General features: G+C 43.3%; 1 protein-coding gene across 1 annotated transcript in view; it reads right to left on the minus strand.

Annotated features, from left to right (window-relative positions):
* ATP1B3 (ATPase Na+/K+ transporting subunit beta 3) overlaps nucleotides 1-26,336 on the minus strand; it is a 48,133-nt gene extending 21,797 nt beyond the window's left edge. Inside the window, exons 1-2 of the mRNA XM_077348781.1 lie at nucleotides 25,961-26,336; nucleotides 2,777-2,905 (exon numbers count right to left, since the gene is read on the minus strand). Coding sequence (XP_077204896.1) covers nucleotides 2,777-2,905; nucleotides 25,961-26,069 — 238 coding nt within the window. The 5' untranslated portion in view covers nucleotides 26,070-26,336. The remainder of the gene's footprint in view (nucleotides 1-2,776; nucleotides 2,906-25,960) is intronic.
* Nucleotides 26,337-26,709: the final 373 nt, after the last annotated feature.

The following is a 26,709-nucleotide window of genomic DNA, read 5'->3' on the forward strand; positions in this document are numbered from 1 at the left end:
CGCCATTTCCCACATTTTTAATTTTTTTTTTGGTGTAGCATGATTTTAGCAATATTAGACCATCACTAGTCTCAGATTACTGAATAAAACCAAAATGGCAGGGGGAAAAGATTAAAAAGAGCTGCAAAATGTTGCGAGATCAATCCATTTGCAGAAAGAGGGTAGTTCACACAGGACAGGCTTTTTAAAAACTGCCAAGAGCAGATATGGAATACAGGGCTTTGCAGCTGTTTGTCAGTTTCAAAAAAGTCATGTCAATTTCAACTTTTCCCCCTTTCCTTTACCGGCATTCCTCTATGTTCCCTTTCATTCAATGTACTAACACTAAAATGCATGCACAAAACCATGAGGATTTAAATGAAAGATGCTCACTGGACACGACTGTGCAACTGTGATATAGCAATTGCATATTTTTTAAACCAACTTTAGATACCACCCACCACATATCACAAGTGACATTCTACCCCAATTTAGAAAAGTGCATTTTTAAAATTGTACCTGCAGAATAAATGGTTTGCATATTTAATCATTTTTATTAAACAGATTAACTGCTTAAAAATATTTTTCAAAACACTCTAGCAGAATTGGTATTCTCCGTCTCCATTTTTCAGTTGATTAAATTTGGCAAGTTATTCTTCATCTGTTTTTTCCTTACATGAATAAATTAGTTTATTATTATTGTTTATTATTATCTAATTTTTAGACCGCCCTTCTCCAAATAGGTCTCAGGGTGGTTTACAACATAAACAGTTTATGCTGCCCTTTCTTAAAAATGACTTATCCTAATTACAGTGACAATAGTCTCAGGATATGCTGAGTGTCTGTACTACCATCATCATCACCAGACCTGCCTGATCATAATAATAATCAGTTGGTTAAGTCTTGTTTTTATGATTTTCACTGTGGGATTAAAATTTGATTTCTTTTAAAAAACATTTTGTGCCAATGCCTGCCTGGCTGTAGATGTGATTTCTTTTCCTTGTAAATGATCCATAGGCATCTGCTGTCTAAAATTGTGCATCAATTTGATCATACATTCTTTTCTTTTGTTTCTATCTATCTACCTTAAATATCCATTGCAGTTAATGATCTTTTTGTTTTGTAATCAAACTCAGACACGTCTCTTAGAACTTCACCTTCCATGTTAATGATATTCTTTCGTCTTGAAACCGATTTCTAATATAGCAAGGACTGAATTACATTCATTCATCTTTAATATCTTGCCAGAATTTGATTTCCCCCTAAGCATTTACCACGTTACCATACATTTTTATTTCTGGTATATTTATCACAATAGGCTTCTATTGGGGATGTAAGTAGAGAATTTGGAGGGATCTGTGCAAAAATATTTGTCTCTCATATTCAAGTTAAGACAGAAAAATAGTTATAGTGCCATTCAAAATTATCAAATGCTTTACGAGTTTTAAGGAACCAATGAAAATTAGGATGTGGATAGTAAGTACAAAGTGAGCCATATTTAATAACCTAATTGTGTATGAAATCTGCTTATAAGACCCAAAACTGTTGGGCGATAAAAATCTGGTCTTTGAGTAGGATCACTGGGAAGATTTCTACATCTTGGTTTAGCAGGGCACAGTTCCACGAAAGCTGCAAATTCTCAACCACTACCTGTGGGACATATCCTGACAAAACCAGCATAGATCACTTGCTCTAACTGCACTATACAAAACCTTTCGATTAAATTTTAATAAAAATTATTTAGTTCACTCAGAGGAACAGATTTTTTGAACTCAGGCCAAGATGTTCAATTATCCAAATGAAAATGCACAAATTATTGTGGAAGGATTCATACGGTAAAATACTACATGTCTAGGGTGGAGTGACTGTTCCATATAAACAAGCCAGGCTTTTCAAAAGCTAGACGGTTTTTAAAAAGCAAAAATAAATGGGGGGAAAATAACCTTAAGCCTCAAGACTTGGTCCTTACCTGAACTATTTAAGAAGATAAGTGACACGGGAACAGAACGGGATTTTATACTAAAATGTTTGTAGAGTACATATAATTTTACTAATGTAGTTTCTCAATATCAACATTTTGTCATATTCTAATAGAATAATTAAAAAATCTGTTATTAAAAAAAACACCTCAAGACTGATTTGCTATTCTGTAAACACAGTACTTCAGTCTATTAAGGCTGAACTATATATGTTTTAATGACCTGCTCTCCCTGCAGCCACACAGGAAATACAAGGAACATCGTTTTAAACATCTATGGCAGGGGTAGTCAAACTGCGGCCCTCCAGATGTCCATGGACTACAATTCCCAGGAGCCCTCTGCCAGCAAATGCTGGCAGGGGGGCTCCTGGGAATTGTAGTCCACGGACATCTGGAGGGCTGCAGTTTGACTACCCCTGATCTATGGGGACCTGATTCATCTCTGAACTAAAGCACTAGGGAAAGGGCTTCCTCAGTTCCTCCATGCGCAATACTTCCATGGCAACAACCTTGGTATTACTCAGCAGATCTTTCATCATCAGTTTTAGCTTGTGAAACTGCTGCAAGAAAATCACTACCCATTGATTTTCTAAATTTCCTTGCTGTATGTATTTGAGGAAGTTTAAATATTTATTCTGAAGCTCAAACTTCCCACAGAGGCAGATGCTTTAAAATGACAAGAACCAGAACACTGACATATTCACAGTAAAAATAACTGTTAATGCTGGTAATTTAAGATTAAGAAAACTAACGATTGTGACACTGTATATTATTACTTATTTCTGCACCAGGCTGTATTTGAAAAGTGCACACACTTACCTGGACTAGAAATCCGGTCACGATATTTGGGAATATCACTACTCAAAGTCTGCAGCATAACCCACATTGTGAATGTAAAGAGTGCAGCTAAGAAGCCGTAGAATACAAGGTAAAACAGCAAAATTAAACCTGGAAAGAAAAACAAACATTAAATTAATTGTGCATTTTCAGGAAAACAGAGTATTATAATTAGTTTTTATCTGAAAAACTTCACTGAAACTTTATCCTATCACACTGACATCAACACAAAGATAACAAGTTAACTTTTCATATTCTTATTCCTGAACATTTGTCTTAATTTAGAAGAGATAGAGTTGTTAAAAAATTTTTGTCTGCTACAGTAACATCCTTTACATACAAATCATTTCAGATTAACCCTCTCTTTTTTTGAGAAAGTTAGTACCATGCTGGATCAGGAAAATGCGTCATCTCAATTTAAGTAAAGCATTTTTATAAGGTTCCACATGATATTCTTGTTGACAAATTGGTAAAATGAGTTTTGGATCCTATTACTGTTAGGTGGATTGATCACACCCAAAGGTGCTTGTTAATGGTATGTCATCCTCTTGGAGAGGAGTGACAAGTGGAATTCCTCAGGGGTTTGTCCTGAGCCTTGTCTTGTTCAACATATTCATAAACTATTTGGATGAAGGAATAGAGGGAGTGCTTATTAAATTTGCAGATGATACTAAACTGGGAGGGGTAACAAATACAACAGAAGACAGAATCAGGATACAAGATTATCCTGACAGGCTGGAAAACTGGGTTAAAATGAATTTCAATGGTGAAAACAAAGTTCTGCACTTAGGTAAGAAAAATTGAATGTATACTGCTCTCTTGGCAGTAGTATGTGCGAAAACGATCTAGGGGTCTGAAGATGAGTCAGCAGCGTGACTCAGTGGCTAAAAAGGCAAATGGGATTGTGGGCTGTATCAAAAGAAGTATAGTGTCCAAATTCATGTTAGATTATGGTACCACTTTGCTCTGCTCTGGTTATACTTCACCTAGAATACTGTTCAGATATGGAGCACCACAACTGAAGAAGGATGTAGACAAACTGGAGTGAATCTAGAAGGAGGGCAACGAAAATGGTGAGGTGTTTGGAGACCAAGACGTTTAAGGAAAGGCTGACAGAGCTTGGTCTGTTTAGCCTGGAGCGAAGACAACTATGTGGTGAAATGATAGCCATCTTCAAGTACTTGACAGGCTGTCATATAGATGGAGCAGAGTTATTTTCTGTTGCCCCAGAGGGCAGGAACAAAACCAATGGAATGAAAGTAATCCAAAAGAATTTCCAGCTAAACACCCATAAGACGTTCATGACAGAGCAGTTCCTCAGTGGAATAGGCTTCCTCAGAGGTGGTGGCTTCTCCTTCCTTGGAAGTTTTAAAGCAGAGGCTAGATAGCCACCTGACAGAAATACTGATTCTGTGAATTCAGACAGATTATAAGTGGCTGGGCTGGGCAGAAGTGGCTGGCCATACTTGTGGCCCTTTCTTACATGCCCAGGGAAATGCTGATCACCATTTTGGGGCCAGGAGGTGAATTTCCTCTATGCCAGACTGGCCAGGGGCTCTGTGGTTTTTCTTTTTGGAGGGGGGCATCATCTGGGCATGGAATTAGGGTCACTGTGGATGCGCAGTTAGTTGTGAATTTCCTGCATTCTGCAGCGGGTTGGACTAGATTACCCTGGAGGTCCCTTCCAACTCTGTTTCTATACTGTACATGCTCAACAACAATCCTATCCTTGAGTTACACCTCCTAACTGATAATATGGACATAATGAAGCTCCCCAGTGCCAGTGAAACTGAAATGTATGCCGGCCTAGCAATACAGTTGCCAATGGTACAAGGTCAGAACAAAAAAGAAAAAATGGGTAGAGTGTGATGAGAACACAGCATGATATAGTTTATAACTTATAAACACTAAGAGGTCGCTCCTATTACTTATACAAATAAGTAGGAAAATATTACATGAAATACAACCCAGTAAGTTAAAAGAACTCCATCAGACTCAAACGACTTTGGAACTAGCCCCCTGCCCTGCCCCCCAATTTCTGGCACGTCAGAATTTGATTTAAGAATCCTACTTGAACATAGAATCAGGATCATGCAAGTACTACCTTACAAGTCAAGATGAACATTATAACACTACTTTACCCTTTTCATGCCTAGAAAACTCAACTGGAGTCACATGAAAAGCCACAGACGTAAGCAAGATGGGTCCACACCTAAAAAGTATGATCCTTGTATATTTTCAATCTCTCTTCTAAGCTACCCTAAATAAGTAGAACACTTATTCACACATGGCTTGAGAATCACACCCCCCCACCCCCACCCCAGATAAAGAAACTGGTATTCAGGTTGCAGCAGAGTTTCCCATCAAGGCAACGCGGGATAAATATCTAATATGCAGCAAGAGATCATTTGTTGGTCACATGTACCCTAACCCAACATTCCCTTGCCCCACATTTATTAAGAAAACTATGGTGGAATGCAACCATTGCCTATGATGGTAGGTACTAAGCATTTCTCTTCAGTGTTTGCAATGGTTGGACAAACATTTCAGACTCACACTTGATTGCAGGATCATGTCCTGAAAGGTATATGGAGCAGAACTAGTGGTAACCAGAGACAGAATTTCAATACAACTCCCTATTTTGGTAGGGCAAGCATTGTACTGGTGATATTACTCTGAACAAGAGAATCCTTCAGTATCATTAGGGTGACCAGCAGATGAGTACATACTCACTAGAAAGGCAAGGAAACTGATATGGAGTATGTGGAATGAAAATTACACTATCTTTTAAGTTGCTCAATAAGCACCTGATCGCGATTATTTTGTGCAAGTATTAGCCTTTGTGTATTACTAACCTAAAAAGAGCCTCTTGTGGCGCAGAGTGGTAAGGCAGCAGTCATGCTGTCTGAAGCTGTCTGCCCATGAGGCTGGGAGTTCAATCCCAGCAGCCGGCTCAAGGTTGACTCAGCCTTCCATCCTTCCAAGGTCGGTAAAATGAGTACCCAGCTTGCTGAGGGGTAAACGGTAATGACTGGGGAAGGCACTGGCAAACCACCCCGTATTGAGTCTGCCAAGAAAACGCTAGAGGGCGTCACCCCAAGGGTCAGACATGACTTGGTGCTTGCACAGGGGATACCTTTACCTTTACCTTATTACTAACCTTGTCTTTCACAGGTTATTTCACAGGTAAACCAGGAGCTGCTAGAAACCTATACCCAAACAAGCTAACAAACACACACACTGCCCCAAGCCCATTATGGGAGAGAGGTAGCCTGAAGAGGTAAGGGTCTTAATGGAGCTGACTGAGTTCTGCAGGACCAGCAAGACAGAGCTCTTCCGCCAGGCCTTTGGTTGAGACCAGGCAGAGGAAGATCTGCACCTCCTCTGGCATTCCACACTACATCTTTCTTTAGACGCATGATAGTTGACAGCAGGCTTGAACAGGGCGGAGTTGAGGGGTGGATGGGTGGGAGGGGTCTTTTATCGTTTTGTAATTATCAAAGTATATTTTATTAAATGTTGTGAGCCACTGCAGGATAGCTGCCTAGGAGCAGCAGCATATAAATTAAATAAATACATAAAGATCCATTCGAAGAAGAAGAAGAAGAAGAACACGCACACATTCCTACACATCCCAGCCATGCAGGCTTCATTGAGGCCCACAGCGTTAGCAGTGTCCAGTGCATAAATTATCTAGCCTTATGGTGCCTTGCCACATCTTTGTCTCAGAACTACGATGCCTTTCAAAAGTACATGGCATATGGAAAGGCAACAGCAGCAACTTCATTCTTGTTCCAAGAACAGAAAGACTGATGACCCTCATCCATCTGTGCTACCAGCAAAACATATTCTACCATATTCTACCAGTATGGTTGTTCAATTAAAGTTGTAACTATTTCACCTGTTTGCTCTCAATATGTTATACTGGCTAATCCCCCCCCCCTCTTCCACACGTATATACTTAAGGCCTGCAATAAACATAACACTAAAGGTCAAAAAGAATGTATTTGCCCAGTACATGCATTTGCCCAGTACCTCATTTCAAGCTTTGCTACAATGTATGTAATACTGGATGATCTCAGCTGTGCTGCACTTGCATGCAAAGCAGCTAAGAGACTAGTTTAAAGGAGATGCCCGACCTGTACAGGTAAGATTCTTGTAGTCTGCTAGCATTATATTTAACTCAGGCCTAAGATGTTTCTATAATTGGACACAAAAAGTAGCAATAACAGGACAGTATTTTTCCACTGCAACATCCTAGCAGAACTGGGAGCCTGTGTCTTGCTCACAGCCTTGCTTCTAGAGCTCTTGAAAGGCTGACAGGGCAGGCCCTCACAGTTCAGTATCTCCCTCAAATCCCACACGCAGTTATTGTTTATGTGATGATGTGATAAAGCACTGGTATTGCACAGAAATGAGGACGGGAGACAAAAGACTGGCAAAGATGTATACATGTACATATGTACCATCAAATCATTACTGAATTATGGTGACTCCATCAAGAGGTTTTCAAGGCGAGTGTGGAGCACAAAATGGTTTGCCATTGCCTTCCTCTGCAGAATTTTCCTAAGAGGTCTCCCTTCCAACTACCGATCCTGCTTAGTTTCCAAGAGCTGGTGAGCTGAGCCTATATCATATCATTCCACATCCCCTGACAAGAGAGACTAGGGAAATAAGAATGCACTAGGATCTAACCAAGGAAAGTGGCTGTGTAGGATACAGAGGCCATACAAAATAGAGGCAACCTGAAACATGTCAGTCAGTTACCCAAGAAAAGCAACAGCCAGCCACTGGAGTGCCTACCAGAAAAGGGCTTCCCATTGCTTTATGCTTTCCTACTGAGCTACCAGACTCTTCAGTTTCTCTAGCTATTACAGTGGGCAGCCATGTTTCATTAAAAGTTTGCTGTTGCTCTCTCCGCTATGCAATCCCCAACTGGCTGTGATCACTGTTGTAAGTTATCTAGGAAGAAAGCAGTAGCTGTCAGGGAAAAACCAACCACCAAAGCAGCAATACTATATGTTGATCAGCACCCTTCATACTTCAGCAATGTGGAGGAGTCACTGGGTGGTGACTAGTGCTAGGGAATCTCTGTTGCTATTACTAGGTTTTTAAATTTGGCTGATGGGAGTAGAATTGTAACTACGCTACTCTACTGCAATTAGCTAAAATACATACACACATTGGGGGAGTTAATCTTCTCAGATGATAAAAAAGTGCCTATAGCTTTAAGAAACAGATGTCCACAGTGGCCACTGATAGACAACCACAACAGTATTGCCAGCCTTAGCAATACTTGTTTTTGTCCGGAAACAGGCAAAGGGAAGGGACAGAGTCCTTTCCAGGGCCTTTGAGGGACGACTCACTCCAAGCCAGGGCCAGAGGAAGCCACTGGGTGACTTGCTACCCTGTGACTTGCATGACTCACCCAGACACAGCTGCTTGCAACTCATTCAACAACAGCCACCCCATGAAGGAAGAAGAGGAAGGCACAGCTTTTCTCTACCCAAAGGAGTCTCAAAGTGGCTTACATTTGCCTTCCCTTTCCCCTCCCCACAACAGACACCCTGTGGGGTGGGTGAGGCTGAGAGAGCCCTGATATCACTGCTCGGTCAAAACAGCTTTATCAGTGCCATGGCGAGCCCAAGGTCACCCAGCTGGCTGCATGTGGGGGGGGGGGTGCAGAATCAAACCCAAGTCGCCAGATTAGAAGTCTGAACTTCTAACCACTACACCAAACTGGCTCACCAAACCAGAATGTATAGTGATTAGAGTTTCACACTAGGATCTGGAAGACCCAAGTTCAAATTCCCGCTTCCCTGTTGCATACTCTCAGTGTAACCTACCACTCTTCCCTTCCCTGTGACACACCAAGCACGCCCGCTGCCTTGCGTGAGTGGTGGTTGTGCCAGGTAGGTTGCAGGGAAGGCCACCCAACAGGAGGGAGGGAGGAGGCATTCCCTTCCCTGCAGCCCACCAAGCACACCCGCCGCCCACGCTGACTAAGCCGTGGAGAGGCTCCCGTGCTGGGGGGGGGGAAGGGGGAAGCCTTGCAAAGCCCGTTCTTATGAACGGGCTTTGCAGCTAGTGAACATATAAAAGCAGCTTGTCAACTACATTTCCCTCCAGCTCATTTCCAGACACAATTCAAAGTGTTATTTTAATCCTTAAAACTCTTAATGACTTCAGTTCATAGTGCTAAAAGATCACTTCCACCTGTATTAGCAGTTCTCAACCTTCCCAATGCTGCAACCCTTTAATACAGGTCTTCATATTGCGGTAACCCCCAACCATAAAATTATGCAAGTTTTCTTTCACAGAAATTAAACCAAAACTGACCAATGTCGTGAAGATCCATTGTTCATGACTGTGTATAAATTGTTTTTTTCCCAGTTTTGGGTTTCTCAGTTTTGTCTTTTGTCCCACCATGCTGATCTCGCTCTTTTCCGCTGTTCCCAACAGATGAATGCTCTATTGTGATCTACCCCGCAAGGCTGTTGTGTGGATGGCACCCCCCCCCCCGGCCAAGCAGCTTGCCCTGCCACGACCCCTGTAAAACGGTTGTTTTACCCCCAGGATGAGAACCACTGACCTATATGAACCTGCTTGAGCACAGTGAGTACTACCTCCTAAAGGACCCAAACCTTTCAGAGGCACAATCAATAAGGATCACTCTGATAGCCTTCTGAACTTGCAGCTCCATGCCCCCCCCACCCCAAGAGGGGCAATTTATATCATTTTAGCAGGTCTTCTAACACCACCTGAAAACCCTTGAATGTCTTCCATGGAAAAAAAAATTGTTTTCATCTGCCAAGCTAATGAACAGGAGCTAGAGTTGGATTTTAGTAACTGACTTGTGTGACTTATTGTATGTCATATTTAAAATGCCTTGAGTATAACAGAAAGGCAGCCTAGTAATTTTCTAAATAAAGAAACAATATGAGCTGTCTAGGGAAAGTAATAGAGTAGATTTATAAGAGATCCTGACTCATTGTTACCAGAAAATTGGATGATGCAATTACGAAACCAGGTTTCCACTTACATATAGGCTTTTTTGACTTCATGGACTATCTGACTACATAACTGACAATCATCCTAACCCAATCAGGAATAATCTGTGGGGATGCAAATAGTAAAAATTGAAAAAGATTATTCTGATACTCTACTTTGGAAAACGCTTGGGAAAATCTTTGCCAAGTCCTATTAAGAATATTAGCCAAAAGTCATTTTTCACATGTAGATTTCTCTCCACATCCCAACAAATTTTATTCAGAAATCAAAAATTTTAAGTGTAGTATGAGCATAAGAACACATGAAGCTGCTAAGGATTCAGTCTATTAGTCCATCAAGATCAATATTGTCCACAGACAAGCAGAAGGTCTCCAGGATTTCACATACAGATCTTTCTCATGACCTGCTACCTAATCTTTTAACAGGAGATGCTAGGAATTGAACATAGGACCTTGTACACGCTAAGCAGATGCTCACCAAGCATCCATGTAAAAAAATCTACTGGAAGATATCATACTAAATAATGCATACCAGCTCTGAAGATGACAAAATTAGAAGTATCGCTTCCAAAACTACTGAAGCCACAGAAAAGGGAATGGGGGAGCAGGGAGGGAGTAGATGAAGCATGCAATCCTTACTTTCCTATCAAACATTCTTCTGTTACTGGTTTAACAATATGAATTCCATCATTTACAACTTAGTTACCATATAAAATCACATTACTTTGAATATTTGCACAATTTAGATTTATGCCTTTTTTTCTGAGAAAAAATTCAAGAGTACCCAGTCTCTAGGAAAAAATGTTGCAAGCTGATGCACCCTTATGCTACTACAGCACATGCTCTTTAATTTTCTGTTTTATGAGAGATAAACAAATGAAAGCAGATAAGCAATTCTGCAGTAAAGAAAGTGTATCATCCATACAGAAACAGTCAGCCACAAGAAGGACTTTTGTCCCACCATTGAAAACACTGAACTCTTTAATGGTACAATCCTTAAACACATTATTGGTTATACTGTTAACAAAAAAATTTACATTTCAACAGAACATCTTGAAAATATACAAGTCTACACTAGGTCATTTCACATTTTAAAAAATCTGCACATTGAGTAAAACATATTTCCAATGAGGGGGAAATCATAGGTGTTTGGGTTGCTTTTTTTTTTCAAGAACACCCTCAAGCAACTAATTTTTACACTGGAAAAAACTGAGACTGTCCTCAGACTTTTTAATGTCATACATTTGAGTGATAAAAACACGAAGAAGCATTCCGTTCATTTAAAAAAAATCATGCTACAAGAGGGTTCTCACCCCCCCCTTTAACATTCCTCCAAATTTTCCATTGTTTCTGCTTAGAAAGAAGTCTGGAAAATTTGAAATAGTACTCCAAAAATGCAGCACAGTTTTTAAGGATCTTTGTGGGTCTTCACATCTCTAGTTGAAGCTGGACTGTCACAAATTAATGGGTCTTTATTTGTTTGATCTAATCAAAGTCCAAATACAACAAATCTAGTAAGTATGATTTAGCAAAAAAAAAAAAAAAGCTTCATAAGTTCATTTAACCTCATGACAAGGTATACAATTTTATTTAAAATATATTCAATTTGTTCTGTAGCTCCAAAGTTACCAGCTTTATCTTAACTCAGATATGTAGCTTTTCATGACAATTATGTTGCTATTTTAGCATTTTATAAAAATCTCACAAAGACTTGATAGGAGAGTATTTACATTATTAACAGCATAAACCTGTAAAACAGATATCATGCGCAAAGGACTTTCAAAACTGCAAAAAATCTATTTCTTCCCAAACAACTGGAGTGAACCTAGACCTCCACTATTCCACTGAATAGAAGGGCAAAAGTGTAGCCTTCTTAAAGAGTTCTTCATACACTACCCAATATGTGTTTAGAAAAGGGACCTATTGCCACAGCATCAATTTAAAGAGAAAGTTCTTAAACACTTTTATTCCCTAGGAATTGAAATCACACTTACGGATTATACTATCACTGTTATCAAGTTTATTTATGGTAGATTTCTAAATGTTAAAAACAAGACCCAAAAACAATTCCTCTCCACCCCATCTTTGACATAATGAAACTTTACTGTCGGAACACACCCCTTTAGGCAAGTTTCTCTTACAGAATTCTTTGTAGCTCCATGATCACGTATCAGTGATTCTACAAGGCAGAAAAAAGTTGCACTTGCTGCTATTTCTTCCTTAAGGCCCTGAAGGGGCCAACATCACTTTAAAGATTCCAATACAAGTAAGATGTTGCAGCTTCGTGCAGATACAACCCATTTTAAGCCATAAATGCTGTTTTTAACAGACACTCTACCCCCCCCCCCCCGCTCTACTGGGGAAAACCCATTGACTCAGATGAGCCTCTTTCCACTGCAAAAAAATTTGGGCAAAGGTATTAGTCCTTTACCACACAGTGTTCAAAATATATTGCTTTTCTTGGAAGCTTCAAGTTGTTTTCAGTTCACACCTGATGCATAACCTTGGAGTCTTCATTATCTTATATTCTTCTTCAGGAGAATAATTGTTCAGATTCATAGCCTCAAAAATCTTTTTAAAATTAATGTTAGATGCTTATCTTTTCATTACATGATTTACATTCATAATCATTAAGAGATCCATTTATCCAAACAATACATTTGCTCTTCTAAAGCATAATTTATAGTATTTTCAGTGGAGAAAAGACCAGCATGCTTAATGGTGTCTCAATTTTATTCATACCCACTGTTCTTAAAGTACCATCTACACCAGTGGTCCCCAACCTTTATTAGGCTGGGGACCGGCAGGGCATCGGGTCGCGCCCGCAGGGACCGCGCCCACGCGGGCCACGCCCATGCTTCAGGCCGCGCCCGCGGGCCGCACCCGCGAGCCACGCCCGGCCGCGCCCGTGGGCCGCACCCACGGATCGGGCCGCACTCGCGGGCCGCGCCCGCGGATCGGGCCGAGCGGGCGCGGCCTGCACGGGCGCGGCCCGGCCCTGATTCCCTCTCCCCGCCCTCCCGCAGTAAGTAGCTTCCCGGGCCGCAAGCTTGCGGCCCGGGAAGTTTTTTACTGCGCGCGGGGGGGGGGCGGGGAGAGGGAGCCGCGGCCCGGCGCCATGGCCCGCAGGTTGGGGACCACTGATCTACACTACAGCATTCCTGCAGAGTACAGTGTACATCATTCTTCAAGTACATTATGGAAAAAAACAGGAAGGTAATAAAATAGAGCAATAAAGCTTTGCCCTTGATTCTAACTTAGTGAGAGGTGGGGACCGTCCCCTGCTAAGCATACTCAGAGACCTCAGGGAAGGGTTATCGACTGAGTCTTTACTGTGTATGGCACAGGATGGGCAGAAATCAGCAGAAACAGTGAAGCTATGGGGAATGCATATTTTTTCCTGAAAAAGAACTCTGGAAATATGTAAAAATTTCTTATCAATACTAAATTTACCTTAGTGTGTTATTATAAATTCATGTATAACTTATTTTAGTACTTTATTGTAAAGTGATTCATAATTTGACTTATAAAATTGTATTTGGCATTTTTATTATATGGATGAGATTTAAAAGTAAATATATGTACTCTATGAACAGAAGTACAAATATACACAATACAGTCTGCATATTACTGCACCTACTTTAGCATATGTCTTATAATTTTTGCTATCTGGTACACAGGAAAGAACAAAAAATTAAAATGGAACACAACTCTTTGAATTGTCTCATACAGACTAAATAAGCCACATATTTAAGTACCTTGATATCTTTATTTATTTATTTATTTATTTATATGTTTAGATTTGTATCCCGCTTCTCACTACTTTTGACACCTCAAGGTGGCTTACAATTAAAACCATAAAACAATATGCCATAAAACCCATTAAAACAACAGTTTATTGCACATAATATCCCAAAAGCAAGACAGTGGAACAATAATCTCCCCAACCCAGCCAGAATGTTATTCAGATCTTAAATTATAATTATAATCCTCGGATGCTCAGATATCACCCACCCCCCCAGCCTCAACCAAATGCCTGGTGGAAGAGGTCTGACTTTCAGGGCCTGCAGAACCTAGATGGCTCCATCAGAGCCCTTAGCTCTTCCAGGAGCTTGTTCCACCAGACTGTGGCCGAGGCACAGTGGATATCCCAGGGACCCGGGACAACCAACAGATTCCTACCCGCAGAGTGGAGAGCCCTTTGGGGGGCATAGGCAGACAAGCCATCCCTCAGATAGGTAGGACCCAGGCCGCACATAGCCTTGAAGGTTAAAACCATATCTAGCTATACCCCCTATTACTCCACTGCAGAGTATAAAACAGGCAGGCTATAAGAGTAATTTGCAATGTTATGTTATGTCCCAAAACTGAAGACTTCAATAGATGATCGTATTATAGTAAACTAGAGGCAAAGCCCATTGCGCCCAGGAAGACAACAGCTCAAAGACCTGCACTGTGGCCTTCTTGGGTGCCTTTCATCAGGGCTCAGCTTGAAGGTCCATCAGGCAGAGGTCTTTTAGATGGTAGGACGCAGAAGGACCAGAGTAGCCCAGCCAGCAAGCAGGGCCACAGGGGCCAGCCCTCAGCCTGCATCATCACTGAGCATGGCTGGCCCTCCTCCCCCCTTTTTTCCCATGGACAAGAAGCACGACTGAGACTGGAACATCCCAGCCAGCGAGTAGAGCTGCTTTGGGGGGTGGCAGATGGGCCAAGTCATGACTGCCTTAGTAGGGAGGGATGACCTTGGGCCATTGGCTCTTGATCTGGCAGACTTCAAGGAAAGGCCGAGCAGGCCTGGCTGCCATGCCTGTGGGAACAAGTAGGGCTGGAATCTGTGTGGGTGGGCAAGCAAAGGATTAATCCAGGTAGTGCCACCCAGCTGGAGATTAATGGAGATTGTGCCTGCCAGTGGGTTAGCAAGGCTGTGCAGACGGTACAAAGGTCACGAGGGTCACCTCAGCAGCAGCTTCTTCAGCAATGATGCAAGGTGTAGAGCAGGCAGCATTTCTTCCCAGGGACTCCTGCAATATTCTGTACTCTGAGAGAGATGCATGCTCTGCCTCTGCAGAAGGTTGTGCTGGAGGCCTGATGGATGGGTGCAGCAATTATTGAGTCTATGCCCTTAACATGGGTGTGGTATAAGTGCTGTAGTGCAGCGGTCCCCAACCTTCATCTGGTCGGGGACCGCCTCCGGGGGTGGGGGAGAGCAAGCGGCCCGGCTGCCACAGTTGCTCAAAAACGTGCATGCCCAATTGCTGCGCATGCGTGTTTTGGCCACCAGAGTTGCCGCGCATGCGTGGCAGTTCTGTGCGTGTGCGTTAGCGTCGCTGGCGCGCCGGCTGCCACGCCGGCTGCCATGCCGGCTGCCATGCCGGCTGCCATGCCGGCTGCCATGCCGGCCTCTTTCCTCCCCTCTTGCTGCAGGGGGGGAGGCAGGCGCGGCCGCTGGCAGCCCAGTACGATGGCCTTGACGGCCCGGTACCGGGTTGCGGACCGGGGGTTGGGGACCCCTGCTGTAGTGGCAACGAGGAAAATGAGCCAGAACAGATCCAGGGGTTAGGAAAAAGTGAGAAGATCTTCACTGCAAAAGCAGAATTGATATAAGGAAAGTCTCACAGCCAAACAGGTTGAATTGGGAGGTAGATGAAGTCAAGGCCACCCACCACCCCAGCAATAGTTACCCTGATAACATCAGTCAGCATCACACCATGCTGTTGAAGGGGTGCCACTATGCTTGAGTGACAGGGGACCACAACTGGGGTGTTTAGGGAGCATCCAGGTCACAAGGCCTGAGAGTGCATTTTACATGCACACACTCAAGCTCCCTCAATCAGTAAAATCTGTGTTTAATATGCACAAGGGCCTTGTCTTGCTAAAAAAAACAGATCCCCATACCGGTACCTTAATTTTAGAAGGGAATTCTCTTTATTATTATTCTTTCTGGAACTTCACAAAACAAAGACCAGTTAGGCAGATATCATGACCCTTTCCCAGCAGGGCATCATGTGCAAACAGACTGAATGCAGGACTCAGCATGCACTTTCCAATGGCCATTTTAACTGGTCTCAGTCACGTCCCATCCTATACTGTTGATTACCCTACTGGAGTTCAAGAATATGCAGCCTTCAGATTAGGGTTCTTCTGGATACTGGCACTGCTCCACATAGAGGGGAACTTTTAAAGCAGTATGTGAGGCACTTTCATTAGCTGAGAGAGGTTTTCAGTCAAGTGGAATGCAACAGCTCCAGTTAAATAGTCCTTGTAACTACCTGAGGTGTGCACCTCTATCTAAGTTAACCCTAACCTTTTTGAGTCTGTGAGCACCTTTGAAACTGGATAGTGGGCAGAGCTACAAAATGGCTGCCAGAGACGGAGTCACATACACAAACTCCAAGTACAGTGTAAAATGAGGATAATTTTCAAATATACCGAGAAAGAGAGGTGAGAATAAAACAAATACTAATTAGATCTTCAGTAGTATGCAAACCTGCTGGGTGAGACCCATTTGGCCCCACCCACTTTCTAAAAATACTCAGTGGGCATCATAGAGTCCTGTGAGCACCATGTTGATGATCCCTGGTCTGAGTGAGTTGCCTCATGCATTTACCTGGCTTTACTTGAGCCATGTAATCTCGGTGTGGGGGGGGGGGAGATTGCTGCCTCGCAGATATTGACAGGTAGTATCTAGAATCCTCCCTGGGGAAATGTATATGTTGCAAACTTGTGAGATGCAATGTATGTATGCATGCAGATTGGGGTCGGGGATCAAAAATCAATCCTTTGCCCACAGAAAAACCAACGGGTGGCATTCAGACTCTCTGTACTGCAGGCGAAACTTCAATGTGTTCCACAGCAGGGATATATTGGGAAATTTCATGATAGACCAGGAGGTACCAGAACTTTTAGGGTGTAGAAAGAGACATACAGGAAAGATATGTAACCAAACTATGCACTGAAAGGGGGAGGGAGGACAAAGGCAACGTGCCAGAGAGAGTCCAACCCCATAAGATGATCAAATCTGGATGGTCAAATCTTCAACGAGGAACACAATCCCAGAAACTGCTATATAATGAGTCAGACCACTAGCCTACTGTCTACTCTGACTGGCAGTAGATTCCAGAGCCTCAAGAAGTCACCTACTTCCTGGCCCTTTTAAATGGGGATTAAACCTGAGACTTTCTGTAGATACTGTAAAAGGTAAAGGTAAAGGTATCCCCTGTGCAAGCACCGAGTCATGTCTGACCCTTGGGGTGACGCCCTCCAGCGTTTTCATGGCAGACTCAATACGGGGTGGTTTGCCAGTGCCTTCCCCAGATACTGTAAGCACTGATAAACAGCCCCACAACAATAGCAGAAGCCGTAGAATCAATTCAGACCCTGAAAATCCCCAAAGCCTGCCATATACTTTTCAGTTTAAGATTTCATGAACATCACTGCATGCAGGGAAAATGTTATGTAGATAAACATTGTTCAGTACTACAACCAAGGCATCTGAAAAAATAAGAGGGCGGGAAGCTGAAAACTGAGTGAATCACTAGCATAATACACTATAGTGGCAATTGGACATCATGGGGACCAGGGGTAGTCAAACTGCGGCCATCCAGATGTCCATGGACTACAATTCCCATGAGCCCCTGCCAGCATTCACTGGCAGGGGCTCATGGGAATTGTAGTCCATGGACATCTGGAGGGCCATAGTTTGACTACCCCTGTGGACATTCAAATCTCCACATTACCACATGTAGCGTATTACCAGGATAATCCATAAAATGATCTTCCCATGGCCGAACAACAAAATTAAGGATAAGCAGACCTGGAATTAGTTTCAGAGGGCAGTTGTCTTCACAAGCAATAGAACAGCTAGATTTGTGCCCAGTGGCACCTTAGAGAGCAACAAAATTTGGGGGAGGGGGTATAAGCAGAGACCCTATTAAAGAAACTATCAAAAGTGTCTCTAAGAACTAAGCCAACAGAGTCAATTTTAAAGAATATACTGATGCTAGCCAACCAATCAGGGTACTGCGTTTTTTACATGAAGTACATCCTCCCCCTACACACACACACACACACAAAAGGGCACAAAATTTAATATGTAACTGCTAAACTCAGGAGTGCAGGAAAAAACCAAAGTGTTGAAAAAGCACAGTAGGTGTTTAAATTCTCCCCATTTTTTTTAAAGACAACAAACTCACCAGAAGAGCTGGTGGCAGCTGCCGCGCCACCCCCCAAAGAAAACCCCTCTGGGACCAGCCACAGTACACACTGGAAGGCCCTCCAGGCCCACCCATTGTGGCAGTGGACAGCATGAGAGGCTCCAGGCCTTCCCACTATGGTGGGAAGCTGATGCTATGAGAGACTCCAGGCTCAACGCAACTCCTAGGCACTGCCACTGCTGCCATCAAACTCTAAGGTGGGTGGTGGGGTCTGGAGATGGAATTTCCACCCCTGTAACTCCTGCAGGTCCCCCACTAGTATTTATTATTTCCTTCCTTTGCACAGTTTAAATTTAAGAAAAACAAAAGGCATAGAAAACCAACACCTTAACTTTAGCACGCTCAAAAGTACTGTGCATTATAAGTTCTTCTTCTGCAGGGAGTCACCTGGACACTCACTGTCACTTTATAGATCCATACTAGATGAGCAGTTGCAGTATCCCTTCTGATATGTGAGGAATAAATACAAATATAGAACACGTTTTAGCTTTGGTTTCTGCCAGCATGTCATTAACGGCTGTGTTCTAACACTGCATTCATAGGCTCATCCACTGAAGCAAGTTCCCTAAATGGGATAACAATCTGGTGTCAGATGTCCTGGCTCTGTTCCACATAAACCCAAATGCAGTATGTTCACAAGGACAACAGCTCTGCTGTTTTGCTAACATATAGAGAGAGTTCCCTTTATAATGGGGACAAAACCAACTCACAACCCCAGCAACTTCAGACAGGCCCACAGGGCTTTACTCCTATCTTGGAACAAATAGGAACTTTAAAGTTGCTAGAATGCACTATCTCCTGCCCTCTTGCCCATAGGAAAGCTACACTCATCTATAGCTGTGTGCCAAATCCATTATGCATTAAATTATGACTGGCCAGGATCTGTAGCACTTCCGACCTAGGGTATGGTACTGACTCCATAGCACAGCATCCCCTTTACATGCAGAAGGCCTCAAGGACAACGACTGGCATCTCCAGTTAAAAACACAAGGTAGTATTTACAGTTTTATAGGACCAAGGAGCCAATGTGGTGTACTGGTTAAGGCCAAAGGCCTCTGACCTGGTTCGAGTGGACATGCGCATATATAATATCCTCTATTTCAATATACTACGATTTGAAACTGCACACTAAACTAACTTTATAACTAGAAACACGCAACAGAACAGACAAGGGAAAACTCAGCATGAAAACTTCTAACTGTAAACAACTGGAGAACACATGCAGAACCGTATTTATACTTAAACTCCGTTTCCTATGTTTTGAGACTTTTCCTGTACAGTATCACGGTGCAGCATATATCGTTTGAGACCAAGGAGAAGTAATGTAAAAATGAGCAAGCTCAATTCAAAATGGCTGTGGTCAATAGGGAAAGGTTTAGAACAGGGGTAGTCAAACTGCGGCCATCCAGATGTCCATTGACTACAATTCCCATGAGTGAATGCTGGCAGCAGCTCATGGGAATTGTAGTCCATGGACATCCGGAGGGCCACAGTTTGACTACCCCTGGCTTTGAATATTTCCCAATGGGAACCACATATGGTCAGTTTCAATATAAGACGGCTTCATGCATTTATTATTACCCCAAAGAATGAGAAATATCAAATAATTACTTCAGTTAGCCCAATTCTTGTGAGGTCCTTGAAAAGTTTGACATTCAGCATTCTACAATAGGTTTAGGAATTAGGAACTATTACCACTCGGGTTCCATTTTTCATGAGGGGCTGTGTAGGGAAGGCTTCTTTGCTATTTACACTCTTCAGCCTCAGGCAAAGATAATTAGAATACTTTCTCTAAAATTCCAAAAGCTCAGCACTGAATAGACAGGGAGCCTTTCCAGTTGACAGTTCTACCATACAGGGGACGTGCAATCTTTACTTAGCTCAAAATACAAGTGGCCCTCCCCCAAGTCTTTTAGCTGGGCGGAAACAGTTTTCCCACAATCAGCACGGTAAACCATGAAAAACCACTGCTGCGTTAGACAAAAATTCAATGAAGCAACGTATTTTTCACAGTTCTATCAACCCACCCATTTTTATCGTGCCTTTCTTCCACGGAGCTCAGGGTGGCATAGAGGGCTCTCTTCTCCACCATTTTATCAATTACCCTTTGAGGTAGTTTAGGCTCAGAGAGTGCCGAATCCAAGGTCACTCAGTTAACTTTACCCACTGTGAGTCAACCGGGCAGGGCAGGGCATAACAATATTATGATCATCATAATTATTGCTAAATGGGGATTTGAATTGGGATATTTCCATAAATCCTAATCCAACACTCAGAAGTTGGCACCCAAGTGTCTCTGCGACACTCACAAGCAAAGATAATGGCAACAAGTTTTCCCTCTTCCTGCTATCTTGCAACGTTGTGTTTAGATACCCTGCCTCAAAACAATAACATTTAATCTAATTTATCTAGATGTTTCAACAAATGACGAATCACCTAGAACAGGGGTAGTCAAACTGTGGCCCTCCAGATGTCCATGGACTACAATTCCCAGGAGCCCCTGCCAGTGAATGCTGGCGGGGGCCCATGGGAATTGTAGTCCATGGACATCTGGAGGGCTGCAGTTTGACTTCCCCTGACCTAGAATGTGCCTAGTATGCTTTCACGAGCATCTAATTAAGTGATTATCTTGTGGCAGTGACTTCTGTAAAGTAATACATTATACGAAAAACTAATCCAAGTAATTAATCCAAGTTCAGTTGAAGCCCCCCATCACCTACGATTCAAGGATAAAAAGGACAACCTCTTGCCAGCTGCTGACTTCTGGTAGTCACTTTCCAGTTACTCCAAAATTTAATGTGGTTTGTTTGGATTCCGATAGAGTTTACTTTCTCTAGAGTGGCCTCCCTTCTTCCCAAACACCTTGAAGTGGGCAGAGGGACTTTATCTTTAGACCATTTTGTTTGCAAGGACTTTTATTTGTGTTTAAGTTGTTTTTCCACAGGAGGGTTATTAAATCACATGTTACTGTATTTGGAATATTTTAGTCCACATTGTAATCCACAGGGAAAGGCAGGCTAAATATTTTTAAATTATTCTTGTGTAGTTTATTGATCAGTTTAAATCAGAAGGTAGGGGTGGAGCAGTGTAAATCACCGACTGAAATCTATTTTTCCAATTTGCAAGTTAATCTCCTAAGCAAAGTTCATGCTAATTGATTGAGATAGCCATTCATGCAACTCTTTTGCTCATTCATAAACTTCCTTATCTAGCAAGATCACTTACATAGAGACTACCAGTGCATCCTGAACATTATTATACCTTCTAAGCCCGTTTAAAGAGTGACACTCTCCTTGGGACTACACTGGCAGATCAGCATTTTTCCATATTCACTATTAAAGGTAAAGATATCCCCTGTGCAAGCACTGAACCATTTCTGACCCTTGGGGTGACGCCCTCTAGTGTTTTCTTGGCAGACTCAATACAGGGTGGTTTGCCAGTGCCTTCCACAGTCATTTCTGTTTACTGTTATTACTGTTTACCCCCCAGAAAGCTGGGTACTCATTTTACCAACCTCGGAAGGATCGAAGGCTGAGTCAACCTTGAGCCAGTTGCTGGGATTGAACTCCCGGCCTCATGGGCAGAGCTTTCAGACTGCATGTCTGCTGCCTTACCACTCTGCGCCACAAGAGGCTCTCATATTCACTATTAAATATCCACTAATGATAAGAGATGGTACAATTTCCTTTGGAAATAGCTGTTGGTACTTTCTTTGGCACATTTTTCCAAGGTCAGTTGACCTCCTCATTAATCCTGCCATCAGTTAAACTACAATCCTCTAATTTGGTGATAGGCAGCCTTTATTTGGAGGATGCAAAAGTATGTCCCATCCAGACCAAATTCTCTCACACATTTTAGACAAGTCAGCCATTTCCCTTTCTCCCCTTCAAATCCTAACTCCAACCAAGTAAAAAGTCATGCATGCCACACAACCTTTATCCTACTGTCCTCAGTTTACTGCCCCATATGCATCTGCAAGAGTCTAATATCAGGATTGGACAAATGCCATGCAGCAGGTTGGCTAGAAATGTCACTGTGTAGCCTATTTTCAGCAATTATTTTATTAGTGCATTGCAGCAATTCTTGGGGTCAATACAAAGCTTATCATTTTGCATCAGAATATTTTGTTGCAAAAAAATTAAAACTGCATGAAGTTATCATTCATTGTTTATATGTAAACTTTACAATATTCAGAGGAGTTGGATGGATGAACTAGCTTTTAAAATGTTGCTTTCCATACAGGTTCTAATATTCAATAATGGAACTATGAAAAACTGACATTAGGTTAAGATATATCCACAAAGCAAGAAGTAGAAATTATAGTCATTACAATACAAAACCCTGACAACTGAAAAATGTGTTTAACTCTTAATTTTCAGGCTAGCCCTTACAGCAAAAGAAAGTTTATCAAAGCCTTTAGTGGAGACCCTGCACCGCCTGCCTATAATACTTAACTTATTCCTAATACCTGCCAACATTTCAAACTGGAGTATTTTATTGCATCCCCATAGGTGAAGTGTTTGTTTTTACATGGGTAGCTGTGTTGGCCTGAAGTAGCACAACTAAAAATTGAGTCCAATAGCACCTTTAAGGCCAACAAAGACTTACCCAAGGCATGAGTTTCCATGTACATGCATACTTCCTCAGAAAGCCAGTTTTGGTGTAGTGGTTAGGAGTGCGGACTTCTAATCAGGCATGCCGGGTTCAATTCTGCACTCCCCCACACGCAGCCAGTTGGGTGACCTTGGGCTCGCCACGGCACTGATAAAATTGTTCTGACCGAGCAGTGATATCAAGGCTCTCTCAGCCTCACCCACCTCACAGGGTGTCCGTTGTGGGGAGAGGAAAGGGAAGGCGACTGTAAGCCGCTTTGAGCCTCCTTCAGGTAGAGAAAAACGGCATATAAGAACCAACTCTTCTCCTTCAAGTATGTGCTATTTACCATCGCAATGAGACTGCAAGGAAGGCATCTACTAATTAATGCCTGTATCATCACTGTGGCATACTCCTTTCCTACCCCAGTTTGTAAAATGTTCTGAGCTGGCGTCTGTTAAGAAAAAGATAACGCACAGTAGTAGTATTCATGACATCTTTAATATCACAGGCCATGGACACTGCAGAACGCCAGCAAAAGTACTCCTTTCTCTTCAGCATTATCTCTGATGATTTTCACTGGGTTTTTTTTAAAGGACTTCAACTGAACATTAAACAATGGAGTGTACGTGCTTAAGATAATGAGGGCAGAAAGTGGGTGACACACTCACCCTACAGCATAGAGCAAAGCAGTTGAAAAGAACAGAGTCTGGAAAAAGCAAAGACGCAAGTAGATGGTCTAACTCTCAGTATCATATCAGTCACACATCTTCAGTCAGTCCGTAGCCATTTCTGCCTGGTGGCCTCAACTGTAGTCCTCTAAAACTGGCCACTGGCTAGGGAAGGAATAGCTTCAAGATTATGGAATGCTTAACTTCAGTGTTGTTTTCACAAAGAAAAATATAGCACCCTTAATTCAATTTTCCCTTAGCGATTGTCTCTTCTACCAGGGACACCCAGTGAATCAAGTGGAATACCAAAAGGAATAACTGGAATAAAGCAGATTCAGGTACTTTGGGGCAAAAAACAAGGCTGTGTAATAAATATCTTTAAAAATTGCATGGGGAAGACTATCTTCCTTACTGTTTCAGAATGCAATTATAGGTTGCACTTATAGAAATGAATATTTTATATTCTAAATAGCACTGTTTTACTAGTCCTAATATAACCATTAAAGGAAGGGGGAAATGATGGCTTTGTATCTGACTAATACCTGAGGTGATGGTGCACTGTCAGCTATACAACAGGTTAATTCCCTCCGAATTCCACCAACATGCTCTGGACCTGTTTGTATTGTTGCACTGTTGTATTGTCTATATTGTTTATACCGTTACATTGTTATATGGTTACAACCATTAGTTATTATTGTAAAGTTATTCACATGTTTATAGATTGTTTTATGTATTGTTTGTTCTTATGTAAACCGCCCTGAGCCCCTGGGGAGGGCGGTATATAAATATAATAAATAAATAAATATTTTCATTCATATATGCTATTCTGTGGCTCTACAGGGGCTTAGATAATTTGCTCTCAACTTCATGCTAGCTTTTGTTTCCCCCATATTAATACATAACTACATAAGTGCCAAATATTACCTCGCATCTGAATTTTATCCAACCAAATGAAATATAGTATAGATAAATAAAAAGGGCAAAATGTATTTTAGTTTACTGAAATTCAACAAACATAAATGTGTCATGTACCATGCCAATTTATTCAGAAACTTGATCATTTAAAAGTTTTATTTTTATATGTACAGGCTAAATAAAGCTTGAACAGCAGCACACAAAAATGATCTGAAGTTTCCCAATGACTAAACAACTTTAAGAATAAATTCAGTAAATTACTTCCATCAAATCATGAATCAAACCAAGACATAAAACAGTTTTCATTTGGACAAAATTTGCCTGCCACAATCCCCAAGACTATCCAACATTTCTCTCTGATATTCTATACACAACTCTAAAATCACTTTGAAAGCTTTAAAGATTTTTAAAGCAACATTCTTTCTTACTCCTCTGCAACAACTTCCCCATTTGTTTGACCCAATGAACCTAGTGACTGGATTGCTTGTCTGAGAAGATCGGTCACAATATGACAGTAGAATGGAAATTTCCTCTCTAGACTTCAAGTTGTAAAGTAACTAAGAGAATCTTAACACCAAGTGAATGAAGAAAAAAAACCCCTCACATCATATCCAAGGCCCTCTTCTGACAGAAAGATGACCTTGGTGGCACAAAGGAGACACATATGTTCTCTGATCTTCTTTACCATTTCAACATTTGTTCCAAAATTTCCATATGCTAGCAAAGTGAGTGTAATAAACACTACAGGGTAGCCAGCGGCAGAACACCCACTGGTTTTGGTATGAATTACACTTCCAGCATATACAGCCCTTGCCATAATTCTGAAAGCAGTTTTCTGTAACTTCCTCAACATGCACATGTTCAGCCTCAGAGAATCTCACACCATAAGGAAGGAGAAGACGTAGCCCAACGGCAATGTGGATACAAACTGTTAAGAACCAGCTTAGGAAACACTTATGGTTAGAAGTTTCAAATTATCGTGTGCCACAAAACAAAAGCAAGGAAGGAGGGAATGCTTAAGAAGTAGTAAAGAGAACACATCCTTCCCAGACCACCAAGGCACTTACTCCGTGGTGGATGGAGCTGCCTACGGGAAGAAAGATAGGCAGAAATGAAAATGAATCCCTTGCATCTGCTTCTTTCTCCACACAGCAGCCTTCCAACAAAAAAAGGCACTTTTCAGTCAGCAAGAGTCTAAAGGGGGGGGGGGGGAGAGCAGCAGGCCCGAGGCGAAGAAGAGCCAGGGGGGAGAGGGAGGGAAGGCTCTCTCTCTCTCACACACACACATCGTTCTCGGCACGGGGACTCTCCCAGCAGGACCCTGCCCCATTCACCACTGACGTGGTTGCCGGGAAAGGAGGAGCCTGATGGTGGCACTAGGTGGTCCCTCCGCAACCCTGGTGCGCAGGAGGAGGACATTATGAAGCGAGTCAGATGGGGACACGCGCTAAGAAAGCCGACGATCCCTCCCCCTCCCCCCATGCAGCCCTCTCTTCCTCCCCACGGTCCTTCCCTTCCCCAGCGACTCCTCCACGGGGACCCGGTCCACGCAGCCTCCGCTCCCGCAGGGCCCCCTGAGCGGCGCTCGCGCTCCCCCGGACTCGCCTCCGCCCGCCTCGCGCTGTCACCGCCGCTCTATTTCGGGAGGCGCGTCAAGGCGGCCCCGGCCCCGCCGCGTGGCCCCCGGAGCTGTGCGGGCCCCCCGCTCGGGCCAAGGCCGGGCCAGTCCCGCCGCTCGCTCGCTCGCTCCGCGCGGCGCCTTACCCCAGCTCTTGGCCGTGCGCCCCAGGAACTCTCCGCTGTTGGGGTTGTAGATGAACCGCCGCCACTCGGCCATGGACTCGCGGAAGGGCTTCTTCTCCTCTTTGGCCATGGCTGGCGGAGGGCGGGCGGGCGAGAGGGAGGGAGGGGAGACCGAGGAAGCAGCAGGAGGGCGGAGGAAACGGGGCCGCGGTTCCCGAGCGGGGGGCTCTGCTCGCGGCCGAAACCACAGCGGCGCTTCAGAACCGCTAAGTAACTGTCCCTCAGGCGCCCGGCGGGAGAGGCGAAGAGAGGAAAGAGGGGCTGGGCCAGTCACACGGCCTCAGCCGAGCAGCCGCCGCCTCCTCTGCCTGCGCCGCCGCCTTCCTCACCACCCCGCCGGGCCGCGTCAGCACGCGTCGCAGCCAATGGGCGGCCGGCATCGGCTCCCTTCGCTGCCACCTGTCGGAGGGCCGGCGGAAGAACAGCGAGAGGCTGGTCGCTTCAAAGCGTGCCCTGTGAGCGCAGCCGCCGGTGGGCCGCGTCTTCCGAGGGAAGCCGTCAGAAAGCCCACCGCCGCCTCCGCCCTGCCCTTTTTCCAAGCGTGGCTCTGTCACGGCGGGGGAGGAGCGGCGGTCGCCCGCCCGCCCGCGTCCCTTGTGTGTGTTTGGGTCGGAAGGAGGGCAAAGGCGGCAGAAGACAGGCTTTGTTTCACGTTGGGGGGGGGGGGGGTAGTTTTGCCTTTACCTTGTATGGCGTGAAATGTTGCAATG

This window comes from Paroedura picta, chromosome 8 (genome assembly GCF_049243985.1).
Source record: "Paroedura picta isolate Pp20150507F chromosome 8, Ppicta_v3.0, whole genome shotgun sequence".
NCBI classification, from domain to species: Eukaryota; Metazoa; Chordata; class Lepidosauria; order Squamata; family Gekkonidae; genus Paroedura; species Paroedura picta.